At 36.8% G+C, this 18,365-nt stretch overlaps 1 protein-coding gene across 4 annotated transcripts in view; it reads left to right on the forward strand.

The window, feature by feature from the left end:
- VCL (vinculin) overlaps positions 1–18,365 on the forward strand; it is a 65,710-nt gene that overhangs the window by 20,500 nt on the left and 26,845 nt on the right. For 3 of the 4 annotated variants that reach the window (XM_010567779.1, XM_010567777.1, XM_010567776.1), the window contains exons 2-6: positions 2,408–2,478; positions 9,355–9,505; positions 11,451–11,559; positions 14,032–14,154; positions 14,425–14,585. In XM_010567779.1, the coding sequence (XP_010566081.1) occupies positions 2,408–2,478; positions 9,355–9,505; positions 11,451–11,559; positions 14,032–14,154; positions 14,425–14,585 (615 nt within the window). Of the gene's footprint in view, positions 1–2,407; positions 2,479–9,354; positions 9,506–11,450; positions 11,560–11,609; positions 12,672–14,031; positions 14,155–14,424; positions 14,586–18,365 lie in introns of those variants that run through there. The other variant, XM_010567778.1, reaches the window with a different exon arrangement.

The raw sequence follows: 18,365 nt of genomic DNA on the forward strand, positions 1-18,365 counted from the left end.
TGAATATGGATGGGGAAAAGTTCTAACTATGATGCTGTCTTGGTAAGTTTTGCTTGAGAGCTTCCCTTACTCTGTGCTCCTCTGGGCAGGTACAGTGTTCAAGAAGTTATGGTCCCGTTACAGGGTTAACTAGTGTCTTTGGGACTGTGAGTAATGGCCACTTCAGTATTAACAGCAGAAGCTTCTATTCCATGGAGACTGTTGCTTCCCAATTAGTTAGGGAAAGATTTTCTTGGGAGGTAAGAGTATCTGAAACTCAAGTAGGAATCCTGTTTTTTCCACGTGTATACTGTTGGATAGAAATAAAATACAGGTTTGCCAGATAATTGTTCTGTATTAGCATGAAGCTTGACAAATCTTCTGCCTGAAACAGGGAATGTGTAGATATTATATCTTAAAGGAAAAAAAAATAAGTCTTTATTCCCTTGGTGTTGGAGTATGGGGAAGGTAGACCTGAGTGAATCTCTACCTTGTGTTACACTGCAGTGTGTCCAGAAATTGCTTAGGCCATGTAAAAATTCAGTCTGAAAAAAAAGGATCGTATTAAAACAAAAAGTAAGAAAAAAAAAAAAAAATCCCCCGAACCACAAAGCTAAAAAGGAAAACCCACAAAACTCTTCCAGGGTTGTGCATTTTTAGTCATGAATGTGGCTTCATGTTTTGAGACTTTGTCTGTTAAGTGGTATGCAGAGTACGTTTGTTCTTTACATGCCATCTCTGTACTTTGGCTACAAATGCAAAGAGCAACTTCTGGAAAGGTTAATAGTATGTAAATATGAAATGCTTTCCTTTGAGGCACAAGGTTTTATATTTAAACAGATCCAGTGAGTGTGTGCTGTATTGGTGCTTAAAATATGGTAAGAAATCCTTTCTTCTGGAAAGGTAGGGGACCTTTTTAATTGAGGCCTCACAGGAACTGGCTAAAATTTCGTGTCCTGTCTGTGTGCTATATAGTGCTGAGGATATTGGAGGAATGAGTATTTCTGCTTTGTGATGGACTTGGAAGAGCAACGTCTTTGGAGTTTAGGACAGTTTTGAGGTTAAAACTCCCCACAAAAAATGAAAATGGGAATTGACTCATATCCCATATGTTACTTTTCTTTTGAAGACCAAAGATCCTAGCTGGCCATATATCCTCTGGTGGGTCATGTTACCCTATCCCAAGAAACAGGGCGTGAGATAAATTTATAATTGTGCTCCTGAGGCATTGCCATAAAATTTAGGAGTCAAAGCAATGCTGCAGTGCTGTGCTTTAGGAGGGAGCATGGCTGTTATTGAGCCTACAATGAACATAAACGACAGAAACCTATCATAAAATTGATGACCTTTAACTTCCTCTCTGCTCTTCCCTTCATGACTTGCAAATATCTATGTGGCTGCTTGTGAGTCTAGTACTAATATATTAAAAAAAAAAAAAAAAGATAGGCTAGGCTGACTCTGTGTTTGATCCAAATAAAATACTAGGGTCAATGTACTTTTGTAAAGCCCCTTTGAAAAGGACCAGACTAGGGAGCCACAGTTTTCAGCAAGCAGCATAAATTTGCAAGGAAATGGTGCTTCTGGAAGGCTACATAGCATTAGAACTAGCAAGTGCTGTGCATAGTGGCACACTACAACTTCTGTCAAAAACCAGCAAATCTTTAAACACCAGCTGATCAGGGATTTTCAGGGCTATCTTGTCCAGCTTGAGCAGGCCTGGCAACTCTTAACACAAACCAGTGTCTGGGTTAAAGACCTTCTGCTTTGTGATGCCTTTCTGAATAGCTTATTCAGCTGGAAAATACAGTGAACAAAGGAGCTGGAAATATTTTGTCAAGTTCGTGATCTCACAGTTCAGAGAGCCAGCTACCAATTATGAAGACTTCTATTGTATAACACAAGAGCTAGTATATAGAAAACTCCAGATCTTACTCTATCTCTTTCTTTATTAGCTTCTGCATAATTATTTTTGCCTGAAGGATGGTGTGAATGTGCATGTGGGGTGTATTCTCAGTAATTAACTACATTTTTCTAATAGACTAGGTTGAATAGCAAAATGGGGGTAACTTTTTTTTAAGTTTGAACTTGATTTCTGACTTGTGGGGATTAGGAGGTGGGGAAGCCTACAGAGTTCACGGTGATTAAGTTTTTACGACCAAGTGTAGCAAACAATATTGTTTCTATGGAGAGAGGGAAGAGTGTGTGTCCCCGTTAATTTAGTAGAGATGTTGGCATGAAACAACATGATTTCTAAAGCATTAGACTAACCACAGTATATAGTGGTCTCAAAAATATACACAGCAAACCTAGTGAAAGGCATTATCATTAGTACAAATTATTTTTTTTGTTGTTGCTATTTTGCTATTTGTTTTCACCTAGGCTTTACAGTGAAATTCTGAATCTTAAATATGACTTCTTTCTCCTGCAGGTTGGAAAAGAGACTGTGCAGACAACAGAAGACCAGATATTGAAAAGGGATATGCCACCAGCATTTATCAAGTAAACTCATTTTATTGTAAATCTTCTATTGTAGGTACCGGAAACCTGTTCCAATGATAGATCACTGTTACTCATTTCTACTGTACAGATTAGAAAATACTCTTATGTTTGCATAGCTCTTTGGGGTCTCAAGGCTGACCTTTGTTAGGAATGACCTTTCTGCCAGCAGTGACTTTTCCTGTTACACGCTGTATATACAGGTACAGATCTAGGGTATTTTTTCCTTTAAAAATAACAACCAAAACAAAATCAGGGTAACAATGGTACTTATCTATGTGCTGTTGTACTTTTGCCTGATAGTGTCAGACATAACGTGGTGTTCTCGATCTTTTCTATTAATTTGGTTGGTGGAAAAGTATGAATTTGTCAGTACAGGCAGCTGATGCGTGATGTAACTGCCTGGAAATCTAAGACATTTAAAGAGCAGTGACTGACACTTAATTCCATGGCTTGGTGTCAAGGACAAATGACTTCCTCCTTCTGCTGCCTTAAGTCTTAAAAATCATACATCACTTCTTGTTGTAGAATTGCCAAGCTTCTTACTACCAACTGATAGACTTTCGCTGAAGTGGCTTTGTCTTACAACCTACTGAATGTAGTGACCTCTTTATTAGTGTTGTCCAATCTGTACAGAATGACTGAATATTTTACTCTATTCCCGAACACAAAACAGGTAGATAGTCAAAACAAAGTATTGAGGCAAGAAAATACTAAAAATGAGAACAGACATGATGTCTAAAGAGAAAATTTATATTAGGGTAGTGAAAAAAGGATTTAGTTTGTTGTATTGTAGGTTGACAAAATGAATACTACTAATAAAAATGCCTAGAACCAGGTGGTATTAGTGTAAGAGTTCAAAAATGAAATAGCTGAATTATTAGTGAATTACAGTCTCTTGAGAGTTCCTGGTATGTCAATGAAGGTGATGCTACTGCCTGAGAAGCTTTCTAGGGGAATCTGGGGAACAGGAGGTCTATAGGTCTGACATACCTTTGGAGCAAATGACTAGAAATTCTGTCCTAGAGAAGAGAATTAACAGATCCCAAATATATATCATTTGCTTTGGGCAAATTAACAGTGTATCTGTGGAGGGAAATTCTGCCTTATAAATCTGTTGGTGTTCTTAGAAATACCACGAACAGGGATAAGGGGTAATCTAGGTGATGCACTATACACTGATTTTTAAACTTTTTGGCAAAGTCTGAAGGCTTTTAAGAAAATGAAGTAGTCACAGAGTACTAAGAAAAGTTCTTGTATGGAAAAGAGAAAATTGAAGGTGAAAGGAAAAATTATATGGTTAACCCTGACAGTGGTAGGATGTAACCAGTAGGGCTGTAGAGATCTCTGCTGGGATTGTGCTTTTCGCCATATTCACAAATGCCCTGGAAATCAGGATGATCTGTGAGGCAAAAGTACTTGCTGGTGACCCAAAGTATTACCCAGGGTAGTGAGATTAGTGGATGACTCCACTGCAGGACCTTATTAAACTGAGTGACTTGATACTAAGTCTGGATGAAATTATTTTGAAAGATCTGAAATGATGTACACATTGGAGAGCAGCAGATAGGATGACTGACTCTGAACTGACCATTACCAATAGTGAGCAAGGTCTGGGAGCTGTGATACATTGGTGATAGCATCCATTGTATGCTTAGTAGTGGTCAAAAAGTAAACCAAATGTTAGGTTTATAAGCAAAGAACGAGAGATCAAAATGTCACTGTATATTTTTCTCCCACATCTTGAATACTGCATGCATTTGTGGTCCCTAAATTTTAGAAAGGCTGTAGTAGAACTGGAAGAAGCTCATAGAAGGTATGAATTGCTTCTGTATAAGGCAAAAATAAGTAGGCTGGAACTCTTCAGCCTGGAAAAGGTGACAGAGAGGATTGAGGCCCTGACAAAGGTCTAAGGAAGTATGAGTTGCATGGAGAAGATGGAAACTTGAACATCTCTTCCTGTGCAAGAACTTGATGGGGGCATTGCTTTAAGCTAGTGTCCTGGTTTCAGCTGGGATGTAGTTAACTGTCTTCCTAGTAGCTGGTACAGTGCTATGTTTTGAGTTCAGTATGTGAAGAATGTTGATAACACTGATGTTTTCAGTTGTTGCTCAGTAGTGTTTAGACTAGAGTCAAGGATTTTTCAGCTTCTCATGCCCAGCCAGCGAGAAAGCTGGAGGGGCACAAGAAGTTGGCACAGGACACAGCCAGGGCACCTGACCCAAACTGGCCACCAGTGTATTCCATACCATGGGACGTCCCATCTAGTTTAGGAACTGGGAAGGGGGGGCAGGGAATTGCTACTTGGGGACTGGCTGGGTGTCAGTCGGCGGGTGGTGAGCAATTGCCCTGCGCATCATTTGTACATTTCAATCCTTTTATTACTACTGTTGTCATTTTATTAGTGTTATCGTTATCATTATTAGTTTCTTCTTTTCTGTTCTATTAAATCATTCTTATCTCAACCCAGGAGTTTTACTTCTTTTCCTGATTTTCTCCCCCATCCCACTGGATGGGGGGGAGTGAGTGAGCGGCTGCGTGGTGCTTAGTTGCTGGCTGGGGTTAAACCACGACAGCTAGTAGTTATAAACCAACAATAGAGAGAGCTTCTTTGTACAGCAAATCATGTACTGTTAAAATTCTTTGTATGGGTTTGGAGGTTAATAGATAAGTTATTGGAGGAATCCACTGCGGGTTATCAAATAGACAAACAGCAGGAAATCCCAAGAACTGAAAATAGTTGGAGGATGGGAGAGCACCCAGAGGAAGTATGATAAATGCTTGTCCTGTTCTTAACCTTCCTTAGTCATCTACTTGCAGCTACTTTTGGAGACAGGATACTGAGCTAAATGGACCTTTGATACAATCCACTACAGTATTTGTTATGCTGTGTTCCTGGTGTGTGCTCTGGTTTGGGTGTAGAGGAGCTTGATTTTCTTTTTTTTTTTTTGAGGGGAGTGTTTATGTACTGAAATGAGATCAAAACTTTTTTCTTGCTTCTTGATCAGTTGTGTATGAACATGTAATTTTGATTGTGCTCATTTTCTAGGATGTGTAGAGTTTTAGTTAATTTCCAGCTGCTTCTTCACCTAGAGAAGTAAGGGATTAAGGAAAAGAGATTTCCTTAATTGCTGCACTGTAACCAGCCTTTTGATCATCACTTAGCAGATTGTGGAGACTTAAACAGTTAAATTACTGTAGAAATTTGATACAAGCACTGCTGAATAGTACTACTTTATGCTGGGTGCAAGAACTTTTTCTGCAGCAATTAATGATTGCTTGAATTGTGATATAATGAAAAATGGGAAACAAAGCTATCTATCACAGTAATGAAGCCTACTGCATAGAGTACTTACTGTCCTAGATGCAGTAACATGAGTTAGGAATGTTCAGTGACCTTTATGAATGGTAATCTATTGCATTTGTTGGGGGTTTTTTGTTAATTTGTGGTTTATATCAAAATGAACTAGTACACTTTAACAGTTCCTTGTTAACACTATGGAATGTGGTGTCACTGATACCTGTTGTAGGGACAAGTGACAGTCACAGGTGAGCTGCCAAGGGAGTCTTATGTTTTCCTGCATTAAAGGGCATGATTTGGATGCAGGAAGTGAAACAGATGAGGGTTGGGTTTTTTCTTTCCTGAGAGAAGGGGGTTTTGTTTCTGAAGTATTAGTTCAGGAACTGGCATTTCTCTTTAAGGGAGTGCTCCAGCAGAGCTTGTACTGCACATGGATGATGGGGTAAAGAGCAGTGCGTGTGCACTAGCACTGCATTCCCTGTCCATATTTTCTTTTCAAAAGGACCACCAGTCTTGAGGGAACCAGTCTTGGAGGGTGAGGGAGAAGACCTGTTTAGTCTTTGGAAAGACTTGGGTTTTGTCTTGCCTGAGACTGGCATTGAGGGTTCATAATGACTGTATATGACGGTAATCTGTAAAATTTTTCAGTAGGAGCGTGATGGTGCAGCAAAGTATGTTGGCTGCTGAGAAGCTATCATGCATCCTTTCGCTTGCTACTAACATAAACCACATTGGAACTGTTGACCTAGACTTAAAAAATGCTGTATTCTTTATCTTAATTGTCTTAATCACCAGGGAGTATAAGTAATGCATATAATTTATATCAGATGTTTTGCAATGCGTTCATATTTCTTATTATGCTTCTCTTGTAAAGAAGGAAAAAACTGTAATCTGTAGTCAAAGAGTAGGTTAACACCTGATTCATTTATACAGAGAATAAAAATTTGTCTGTGTTTAACTTGCACATGCAAACTCATTAAATAAATCAAGCAGTAATGCTATTCTACATTAACATTATTTTGGTAGCCAAGCTGGACCTGCATTGCTAGTAACTGTATTAACAAATTAATATTAATGTAAAATATTTGCTTTTCAATTTATATTTCTAGAACTGCAAGTAATCTAAACTGTAGTGAGCAAACTCACTGTGATTTAAGTGATTAGAAATTGAAACAAGCATTGCTCAAGCATCAAAGGCATTGTCTGGCATTTTTGGGCAGGCATCTCTGGGAAAAACAGAGGTCAATCCTAAAACCTAAAAACTAAAATCGTAGTTTAGCATAAGCTAAACTGTTTTCCTCACATTTCGTAAGGAACACGCTAACAGGAATGAAGCTGATTGACTACCTAAAGTAGTATGGTTGGAAATATCATGACCTGTGTCTTCTCCACAAAGAATTTGGCTGGTGTTAACATAGCTTTATTGTAATCATGCCTCAAAAATAAATACACATTTTTTTATAAAGCTGGGGTTTTTTTAGGTTGCGATATAATACGGGGATTGGAAAATTCACCATAGCAATGAACTTCTATTCAAAACTTTTGAATGTGTTTTGATTTTTGTCATAGAACAAGCAGTTCATTTCAGTGAATATTTTTAGTGTGGTTTTTTTTTTTAATGTAAAGTAATGGAATTACTTTTTTCCCAAAACTCTAATCTTTGTTTCTTAGCATGTATGTTTGCAGGGGATGAAGGGTGTCTGGTTCTTAAACACCACTCTGCTTTTTTGTACGTAGCGCACATTCCTTAAGTCTTTCAAAAGCATGGAGAAGTTTATACAAAATAGACATTATACAAAAGGAAAGTTTACCTTTCAGAGGTTCAACTCTACAAAATTTTCTTTTACAGTTTTTAATCTTTAGAAACTTAATTTTTGTTAATTATGGTGACTTCTGGGGTAATACACATTTAGGATAATTAATTTCTTTACAAATGAAAAAGCTAGCCTTGAGATAATTATTAGTATTAAACAGATGACCATGAAATTGAACTGTAGGAAATTAAGTATTTCTGAGCCTATAGCTCTGAGCTGGCTGAATAGGTGATTTGTTTAATCCCTTTCTTGGAAGAGTTGAAAAGAATAAATTTGAGAAGCAAGCACAGGAATCTAATTTAGTGAAGTCAGTTGACTTTGATAATACAACTAAGTACGTTGCATAGTAATGAGCAGACCATTCGCACTTTCTGCCTTGAAGTCCTCCTGTATTTTCTTACTCAGTTATGAGTTACCACCACCTGATGTGCTGAGCAGATGTCTCACTAAAGAGCAGGTTGTAAGGTCAGCTGGCTCAATTCAATCTACTCTAAGGGAGCCATTAGGTGAAAACTTTACTTTCTGAAAAAAGTGTGTTTTCCTGTAATAAGTATCTTATTTCTAGTATAGTGAAATATAGATGTAACCATTAAGTTCTGCCATTTCTGTTAACAAGGGATGTAGGGGAGACAATGGGATAACAGTGTAACTTTCCAATAGTACTTAACTGAAAGTATGATCAGGTCAGTAGAAAATGGGCTATATGAGAAGCATAAAAAAGTTGCGATAAAGAGATAGTATTGCTGTAATAAAAGGGTTTAATATTTCTTGCAGTCTTGTGTAACTTGAATGAGCACGTGGCACTAACATGCATAGAGACTATGTATTAGACTACACTTACATTTCTGTCAAAGAAATGGGAGAGAATGGAGGAAAGTCACAGTCAGTGTAGTCAACAACTGCAGTTGTGAGTAGCATAGCTAACATGGAAGTTAAGTCTGAATTTTGTATTTCTCTAAGCTGTCACGAAGTAACTACATCAAGCGATCAAAACTGAAAGCTTTAAAATGTTCCGGTTCTTGATGTTTTAAAATTGTGTTAAATGGCTTGATGGAACCTATTTTCAGAGCTCATTCGCTTATTGTAGTATCTTGTGTTACTGTTATTACCTACTGTAATATCTTACAAAACCTCTTTTCTGTTTTTAAGTCTGGAATTGCAAGCTGCATTTGAAAGTCATACCTTATCACTAAATCTTGTGGCTATTTAAAATGCTATTTCTGTCATGAGTGTTAACGCTCTGAAGAGCTGGACTACAGCTTCAAAGATGAGGGCACAGTGTCTTGATTTTTCTTAATACTATGTTCTTTTGTCTTAATGCGTAGCTATCATTTAATATTTATTAATAGCAATTGCTTCTTGAATGACGATGCAAATACAAGCCTGATAAATTTTAGCAATTACCTTGATTGTGAAGTCCTAAAAGAATAATTGTTTTGTCCTCTGCCCTTGTCATTAAGAATGAAGGATGCTTCACCGTGTTGGGAGCTCATCTTAATGACACTGTATTGACTGCTGTACATGGGATACTTCGAACATTCCCTGCACTGGAAGACTGCATGACTTCTGAAAAACTGTGTTGTACAGTTGCTGGTTACTTTCTTGTTAAAATAAATACTCTATCTTTTTAAAATATAAAGGTGTAGAATGATCAGTTTGCAGTGCTTTAAGTAGTAAAGGTAAAAACAAATCCAGCATTTTTTCAAGTCTGTTGTCATATAGACAGAAACTAATCAGCAAGTTTTGTCTGATGACCTTCCATAGAGTGGAGAATGCCTGCACCAAACTTGTTCGGGCAGCCCAGATGCTGCAAGCAGATCCTTATTCAGTACCAGCTCGTGATTATCTAATTGATGGATCAAGAGGCATCCTTTCTGGAACGTCAGACTTACTTCTGACATTTGATGAAGCAGAGGTAGGAAACACAACATGACTGACATAGGTATCTGCACAATAGTATTATTAATTCAAATATTCACTGAACTGCATTAGCTAATCTAAACTATTGAGTAGATGAATGTGGTTTTGATCGTTTTAGCTTGATTGGAAGCATATTTTGCATTCCTTTCTGTCAGAAGGAGCTTAGGCTTGTTGCTTTGTTTTAAGAGCATCTTTGTATGACATGTTTAGGTGTTGCCTGTGATTATTTCTCAAAAAGGCCAGACCCCATCAACCCTGTCTTACATCTTGCTGACACTTTTCTGTATTCCCTTCACCATATCCATTACTGATAATTATATTCTGTGTATACCTTCACTGAAAAGCCCTAGGCCACTCCTAACATGTCTGTCTGACTCATTAGCTGTGGCAATTTAATTAGCCTTGGGGCATGGGAGGTAATATGAATTTGGACTGGCTGGCTGGTCAGCCAGAAGATGTTTCTGATAGATATAACAGTTGCTACGTTTTGGCTGCTGCACAAGCCAAAAAGTGGCTCAGAGGTGCTGTTTGTCCATACTCAGATGGACAAAAAAGCCAGAGTTGCAAAGAAACTTAAAAAGGAGGTTTTGAGTGTCATATTTGAAAATGTTTCTTTGTTACAAATCTTTCTTACTCTTGTGATCCTCTTTCTGGGAATGTGGAGTCATGCTCATTTCTAAATAGCGAATATCATGCTACTATGAGGAAATGAAGCTCATGCTGTTAGAACTGCTGATGTTAATTCTAAATTTTACCCGTGCAACAATCTGTTAATCTATGAAATTGTATTACTCTTCCTGCTGTTTCAAGTAGTCTAACATGCCATCCTTGTCTCTCATTTAATCAGCTTATGGTACTCTTAGCATGTTCCTCTGAAATGAGGAGAATGCTATGGCATTTCTCACTGGCACTTGTGATTACTCATTATTTTAAGTGGTTTTTAATAGATAATATGAAGTGTTATAGGACAGAATTGCAAGGAAGTTAAGAGCTTTTAATCTCCATGCTTCCAGTGTTTAGGGAATGAGTTGACTTCTGTGGAGTTAATGCTTCATTGAACTAATCTGACAACTGCATGTTAACCAAAACAAAAATATTAGTGTGGAATGATTGACTTTTCACAAATACAAAAGCTGGCATGTCTCTATCCTACTATGTTTCAAGATAAACTAATATTGGGACAAAACTGAAATAAGTTTTAGAGGAAACTATAATCTGTTCTAGGGACTGAACACTGCATGTGGTTGGTGTGAATGAAATGTTAATTAACTCATTCTTCAATTAGAATTGTATGTGGTCTTGTCAGAAATAATGTGGTTCAGGAGGTTAGAAGATTAACTGACAGAGAACTCTGTTTTGGAATCAAGTATGAACTGAAAAAGTTAAGCTGAGGCAGATGTCCGGAGGTAAATAAAGTACAGCCTTCACAGATTTTTCTGGAAAGTTTAAGATGTTGGATCTACCTTTCCCGCTGGAATGCTGGATAATGCTTTATCCATATGTAAAGCTGTGTGGTGAATAATATTTCCTCTGAAAGCTTGGAGTCTGCTTTCTATGTAGTTTTGCTTTGTGATTTAATAAGTTAAAAAAAATTTATTGATGAAATTACAATGAAAAACTTCAAGCATTCCAGCATTATTAAATGCACTTCCTTATAACCTATTCTCTCAATGTTATTCTTCATTTATCATATGAAGAGAAAAGACTAGAAGTAGGATTTTGCATTTGTGTAGTGGAATGCTGATTAAATATTGTCTCTGTCAATATAGCACTCGAGTAATGGCATTATGGGTAACTTAATTAGTATCCCAGACCTTTGTGATTGCCTGTATGTCATGTTGGCAGATGCTATACCTATTCTGTTCTAATAATAGGCTTGCATTTCTAATTCAAATGTAACTTAGCTTCATCTAATAAATGATGGAATGTTCCTTTTTTAGGTCCGTAAAATCATCCGTGTCTGCAAAGGAATATTGGAATATCTGACTGTGGCGGAAGTAGTAGAGACTATGGAGGATTTGGTGACGTACACAAAGAATCTAGGGCCAGGTTTGATTTGCTACAGCTTATCATAAACATACTGAGTATAGTGTTTTCCATTGCCTTTTCTTCCCCCCACACCTTCATTGCCTGTTTCGAGTGTTTGGACAATGATAAAGCAGTTGCTTTGAAAGTGTCTGTTGGAAAGTTTTAAACTAGAGGGTGAATGATGACTATTTTCTGATTCACATTCCCTTAAGAATGTAGAAGAGTCAAGATTCTGGTAAATGATATGTACTACACAGATGATATGTACTGGACTTTTCCTACAGAATATTATATGAGGAAAGTAAGCATTCATTAGTAATGGTAAAACAAAAAAATTGAAAAAGCTGTGTAATTAAGCACTCACAGCTATAAAGTCCATTAAGCTGGTAAAATGTCTGCACTAATTGAGATGGTTAGGCCTAGTAGGAATTTCTTGGGGTAGTATAAGCTACATGTCATATATTAGCATCTTAATGAGGTTGCAGAAATAGCTGTCTTGCAGTATATACAAAAGCCCAGCTGTTACAGAAATTCTTTTTGTTCATTATTTGATGCTCCTTCACTACTTGTTACTTCACTGTGTTAACTCGCACTTTCACTGGTGGAAGTGGTTGGTAAGTGAAGCACTGTGTTGCTATAGAGGAAACCTGCCATTAACCTCTGTCATCTACTACAAATGCTTTAGTTTCAGCAAGCATAAAGTAGTTTAGGTATTTAACAAAAGCATTCTATAAAATCTAGATGTTGTGGTAGTGTAGGAAGATGTTAGAATTAAAGTTACACTGAACAGAAGAATGCTTATATAAACAGAGCAGGAATCTAGTTAGTACTTTATATATAAATAAGAATACATATGTAGTGTAATAATAACTAGCTGATAAATGAAATGACTAGCAGTTGTCATGTCACAGAGCATGTTTGTAGATTATCCTGTTTTTATTTAACGTGTATACTTTACCCTGTTTCTAGATGTGAAAAACTTTAAGTTCCATATGAAGGTATAGTATTCTTTAAACTCTTTTGTGTCCTGTGAGAAGTTACCTTCAACTAAATAATTTGCCTCATTTTTGAACAGGAAAAGATGAAGCAAAAAGGGCAGTCTTCTCTTTCTGTGAAACTTGTTCTTTGACTTGGTCTATACAATTTCAGTTTCTCTGTGGTCATTGTCTTCTATGTCTTTCAAATGGAAGTTTCCCCAAACTTCAGTTTACTTTATTTGGCTCAGTCACAAGCATTTGGGACTTTTCATTGAACCTCACAGACATAATTTGCTGTTATGTGTGTACGATAAAGTTAATAGGTGTTGAGTAAGTGTCTTAGTTTCTTAGAATAAGATGTAGTCTTGTACCTTTATTGCAAATAATCTTTTCTAAACTCATGCTGTTCTGAATAAATAGCTAATCTTGTGCTTTTGGCATGCTCTGGAAGCACTGTCTTTGCCTGAGCTAAATGCTGCTCAACACGTACAGCCCATGCCCACAAAACTTTTTATGCCTGTAGTCCTTGTTCCCTTCAGCTATATCAGTGGGCATCTGAACTTAACTGTTAATGCGAGCACTATATAAATAACAGAAATACACATAAAATCAACAAAGTGCTTATAGGTTTTATGTTGGAAGTAGAGGAGAACATGATTACCTATTTAGGCTTTTTTCATTTGAAAGGAAAGGTGGTTCTGCGCAACTTCCCCTTCTGTGCTGTTGGTGTGGGTATTCTACTACTTTCCAGTGATGTCATTAAAGCTCATTTAACCTTTTTGTTATATTAAGATGCCCAAGATGCTAACCAGCAGAAAAGTAATTCAGCCAAAGATTATACAGCTTTCTTCCAGGTTTTTCCTCTGTAGGAGAGAGAGAGTAGAACCACAACAGCACCAATTTAAATCAGCTTAAATTTTTATGAAGCTGTCTGAAGTTTCCACATGTGCTATGTGGTAAACCTCATGAGTCTTAGCTATTAAAATAGATTTGCTCTAGAATAAATTTAATTCTTTCCACACTTCTAGAGCACTGAAATATTTCTAGCAGAACTGAAGTATAAATAGATACAATTCTTGAACTCTCTTAGAAACTCAAGGCAAACAAACAAAACCCTGATGTTTGCTTTTTCTGCTGTTCACGTGTAAGGCTTTGATCAAGACTTAACAGAAAAGGAAATATATTCTGTAAATTAGCTTCCAGAGTTCATTAAGTGACTTCATGTCCTAAAGCAGTCATTTCAGGTATTTTCCTATTTTATTACTGGCCTTTTAAATCAAGAATTTTGAGGAGTCCATTCTACTTTGCATAATGGCTAGGCTTTGAATCAGTGGTTTCTCTGAAGCATCTGGAATGTGTTTTAAGTAACAGCTGCTAATATAAAAATCAACTTTTAAACTTCAATATAGTTGTCATAACTCATTACACTTTGTTCTTGTTTAGAAAGCTCAACTGTTGCAAATTAGACTTAATACTACATTTATTTATGACTATATTCAATTACTTTAATCTTTAGGAATGACAAAGATGGCCAAAATGATTGATGAGAGACAACAGGAATTAACTCATCAGGAACATAGGGTTATGCTGGTAAACTCCATGAATACCGTGAAGGAGCTATTGCCAGTACTTATTTCAGGTATTTTCAGCTTTAATATTTAATATCTGAATTGCTGTCTATCTTGAACTGGAGTTCCCAAGTATTATGTTTATTAAAAATAACAGCCTGGACATTGCTTCTGTACTCATTGCAAATAACTGTGGTTCTTGAATTAAAACTAGTCTCTTTGAGATAAAATGGTCCATGCAAAAGAAAATGTACTACCTTTGTATAAATGCAGTAGGAGGTCACCTTGAGCATTGATTGTATCTTGCATGTACCTTTTTCTAATCTATGGTATTTTCACAGCTATGAAGATTTTCGTAACCACGAAAAATTCTAAAAGCCAGGGAATAGAAGAGGCCTTGAAAAATCGCAATTTCACAGTAGAGAAAATGAGTGCTGAGATAAATGAAATAATTCGTGTATTACAACTCACTTCCTGGGATGAAGATGCCTGGGCGAGCAAGGTACATTTCACATGTACATTTGCATATAGAAGTCTAATTTTTATCTACTGCGTTATACACTTATGAACTTGTTTTTGAGACTGTTGAAATATGTATTTGTGCATCAGTTTTGTAACACTATGTAATCACATTGTATAATCTCTTCAAGGTCGAAGAACATCTTCAGAGATGATTGTATTAACGTATCTTTCAAAATTAGCTTTCTCTCCATAAGCTAAGTTAAAGGAGAGTGGCATTTGAAGGTGGCTCAGTAGTTTACTGCACCTGAGTGGTCAAACAGAAGACTTAGATTTGTTCACGATTTAGTTTTGGCATGATTAGGAAATTCTGGAATATAGCATATTCCTCCTGGAGAAATACTCCCTGCCCCCCCCCCACCCCGTATATAGCTACCGTACATAATCACATTTGACAGAAGAAAGTTAGGTCTAAAAGTTATTGTTCTATACATTAAACTGGTTTTGTAGCTAGGCATTCATAAGTGAGATTACCCAAGATGATTCTTCTAGATGCTACTAGAAAAGATAAGCTGCTGTCATACTCCTTGCGCAAAAGGCCTGAAGTTGAGAAATTTGAGTCAATTTTTGAGGATCCCTCCTTGAACACCTTCCCCTTTTCCCCTGCCCCATTTTTAGTCTGGATGTGGGAGTAAATTTCAAGTGTCTGCCTTGTCTCAAAGAAATATATGTTAGACTGAACAGCCTTTTTGGATAAGTATGTCTGTGAAGCTGGCATATGGATGGTGTTGGTTCCTTACAACTCCGTGTTAAGCTGTGTGGTGACTGCAACTGCTTACCTGGAGTTAAGTGGTGCTCTTAAGTGATACCCACTGAAGATACTGAAGTGTCTAGAAGACCATAAAGCAGATCTGACAGGCAGAATTGTAAAAGTGTTGTTGTGGTCTTACAAATAAATGTAGCTGCATAACTGAAATTCCTGCCAATTTTTTGGAGTACCTTGAAGTAAATTGCTGAAGGGTTTTTTTTTTAAGGGTTAGTGCTGTGAGCAACAAGTAACTGTAAATATATTCAAAGAAAATATTGAGACCTGAAGCCAGACGTATTAACAAATTAAGTCTTTTGGAAAATCTAACATTGATGTAATATAGGCATTAAAATCACTTTGGCCTATATTGTTTGGCACTTGACCCTTAGTTTGCCTTTTGATCTATTTTGTCACTATCACTTCCTTATTATGACTACTTTGTGCATCTTTGTTTTTGTTCTCCTGTTTCTTACCCTTTTCTCACTTTTAGAAGGTAAGCTTTCTTCCACACCCTACACCTCTACCTTGTACTAAAACCAAAAAAGCATGTATGTGGGGTTTTGTGCTGTGTGCAGACTGTGTGCTGTGCAACTTTTTACTTCTGTGCCAGCTGTGACACCATACTTACAAATATACACACGGAAGTTTTAAAAGGATCTTAATAGCTCTGTCTAGCTGTCTGTAGAATTGGCTGTCACTAAGAGAATGGTAACTGCAAGCTGAACTGCATTAAGACTGAGTCTGATTAGAGTTAGCCCAAGGTTAGTCCAAGCACATTCTTGCTGAATGCTTTTGTGTTAACTTATGTTACTAGTTTCTGTAGCTGCAAATAAAGGATCTGGTCATGTAGGAACAAGCTTTCTGCATGCCCAGAAAACTTTATTAAGTCAGGAACTTTGTTGATTCTGTAGTGTTTTACCAGCAGCCTTCCTTAAGTTCAAATGGTTTGTGTTCTTCAGGTCTTGGCCTAAAACTTCAGTTTTGTATGTGCATTTTTTCAATTCAGTTTTATTTTTGGATTTAAGCACTCCTGTATTTTACAAAAGACAAATACAGTTTTACTTTACATGACAAATTTGAAAATTTTTCTGGTAAAGAAAAAAAGACTGTTGCAAGTTACTCCTCTTGCTAGCAAGGCAGATCAACAAAAGATTTTATTAAGAAAATAGTTGATGTATTAGCAGTATATCCAAATAGAAAATATTGTCATTATGTGTAATGCATAAATATGTTTTGTGGACTAGTATAATCAAAGCATCATTCTGTTCTGAGCTGAGATCTTCTTTTTCATTGTATTTTGTTTTTGAATTAAGGTATGCTGACAATTTGGAACTGTAGCACTGGGCATTAACCAAAGTTATGACAAAGAATTTGAGTTGAAAAATGTAGTCAGGTGAAGAAGCAGGCACTAATTTACTAATGGCCACCCATTACAGACCTTTTCCTGTATTTGCATGTATATCTAATGGTTGACTTATTATTTTTCTGGGACAGAGATGGAGGAGTTCTGTAATTCCACTTGAGATTACTGTTGCATGCATTTTGTGCCTGGTGGTCAAGGGAAACAGATTTTCCCCATGCTTTTCTGGAGCAAAGTAAGGTGTGTTTAGGGATGCACAGCCTTGAATTTTTACCTGTGTAGTACATGCTATTATTGATGTTGGAGTTAAATTTATTTTTATTATTCTATCTTGAATTGTTTATACATTGAAGTATCACAAGATCTACCTAGAGATAGTGGAGAATAAGCAAGTATATGGAGCCAGAGTTGCAGGCTTTTTTGTAAACTATGTTGTTGGTCTTTCTAGACTCTGAAATGCATGTTACTGTTACTGGATTGCAGTAATCTCTGCTTGCACCAACACTGGATTTTTTTTTAAATAGTATACTGATTTAGAACTGAAATACTGAGCAAATAATAATCTCTGACAAAATCTTGGGGGGGGGGGGGAATCTGTATTTATTTCTTCCATTCATAGCTTTGTACCTTTTTTCCCTTGATCTTTTCATTTTACAAAGAGTTTAGCTTTCTCTTGTATATTCTTAGTGTTTACTTTTAAATAAACTTGAAGTAATACTCAATTCAAACATCTTCTATTTCTATAGCAATGGAGGGAGTTAAAAGTTGTGGGAAGCTGAGAAGTATCTAGTGTCGTGCAGGATTGAACCCTGGATGGTGACTAAGCTATCTATTCTGCCAGAAGGCTCGCTTTGCCTATTTCCTTCAACATTGCCTTCTTTGGTAATGAAATGCAGATATTGCTAGACTAGACCACGTTATTGAGTCAGAGGTTGTGTTTTATATTCAACAAGGAATTGTGTAGGATTTATTTTGCTCCTTTTCAAAGCAGTGCCAATACCACCTGCTCCATGAATAATCTCAAAATTCTTGGTAGTGGCAGAAGTGATGCATAAAAGGTATCTTGAAGTGCTCATTTGCTTTAGGAACTGATTTGTAAAAAGCCAACTTAGTCTTTTTTCCCTTCAGACAATGTTGCCTTAGTTGTTTAACTTGATTAACTTGTTTATCTCTTCTGAAAAGGTAATAGTGCTGCTTTTGTTAATGAAATTCCTTTTGCTGACAGGGGAACTGTGGGGAGAGGAGGGAAAGAATCCTTTTTTGCTGATAAAACTACTCTATATGAAACTTTTTTGCAAGATAGCTGTCGGATTTTTTCTTTTCCTGATTGCAACTGGTATTCTGCTACAAGTCCCAAAGAGTAAAACTTTAAACGTACTTAGCTGTTTAGGAAGGAATAAGGCATTTAAACTGCTCCAGAAATCAGGAATATCAAGACACTTTGAAGCAGTAAGACCTTGAGCAAGTTGCATTGTTTTGTTTAAATTGACTATTTCTACTTTTGTCTTCCTGCTTAATGGCCTGAATTGGTGGATAAGTCTAGACATTTCAGGATTGCTACACCTTTGTCACTTGCCAAGTATCTGACACCAGACACAGCTGTGGCAGAAACAAAAGTGCAGTACCAACAAACCTAGTTAAGGATGTGTTCTAAT

Source organism: Haliaeetus leucocephalus, unplaced genomic scaffold, assembly GCF_000737465.1.
Source record: "Haliaeetus leucocephalus isolate CR32 unplaced genomic scaffold, Haliaeetus_leucocephalus-4.0 Scaffold229, whole genome shotgun sequence".
NCBI lineage: Eukaryota > Metazoa > Chordata > Aves > Accipitriformes > Accipitridae > Haliaeetus > Haliaeetus leucocephalus.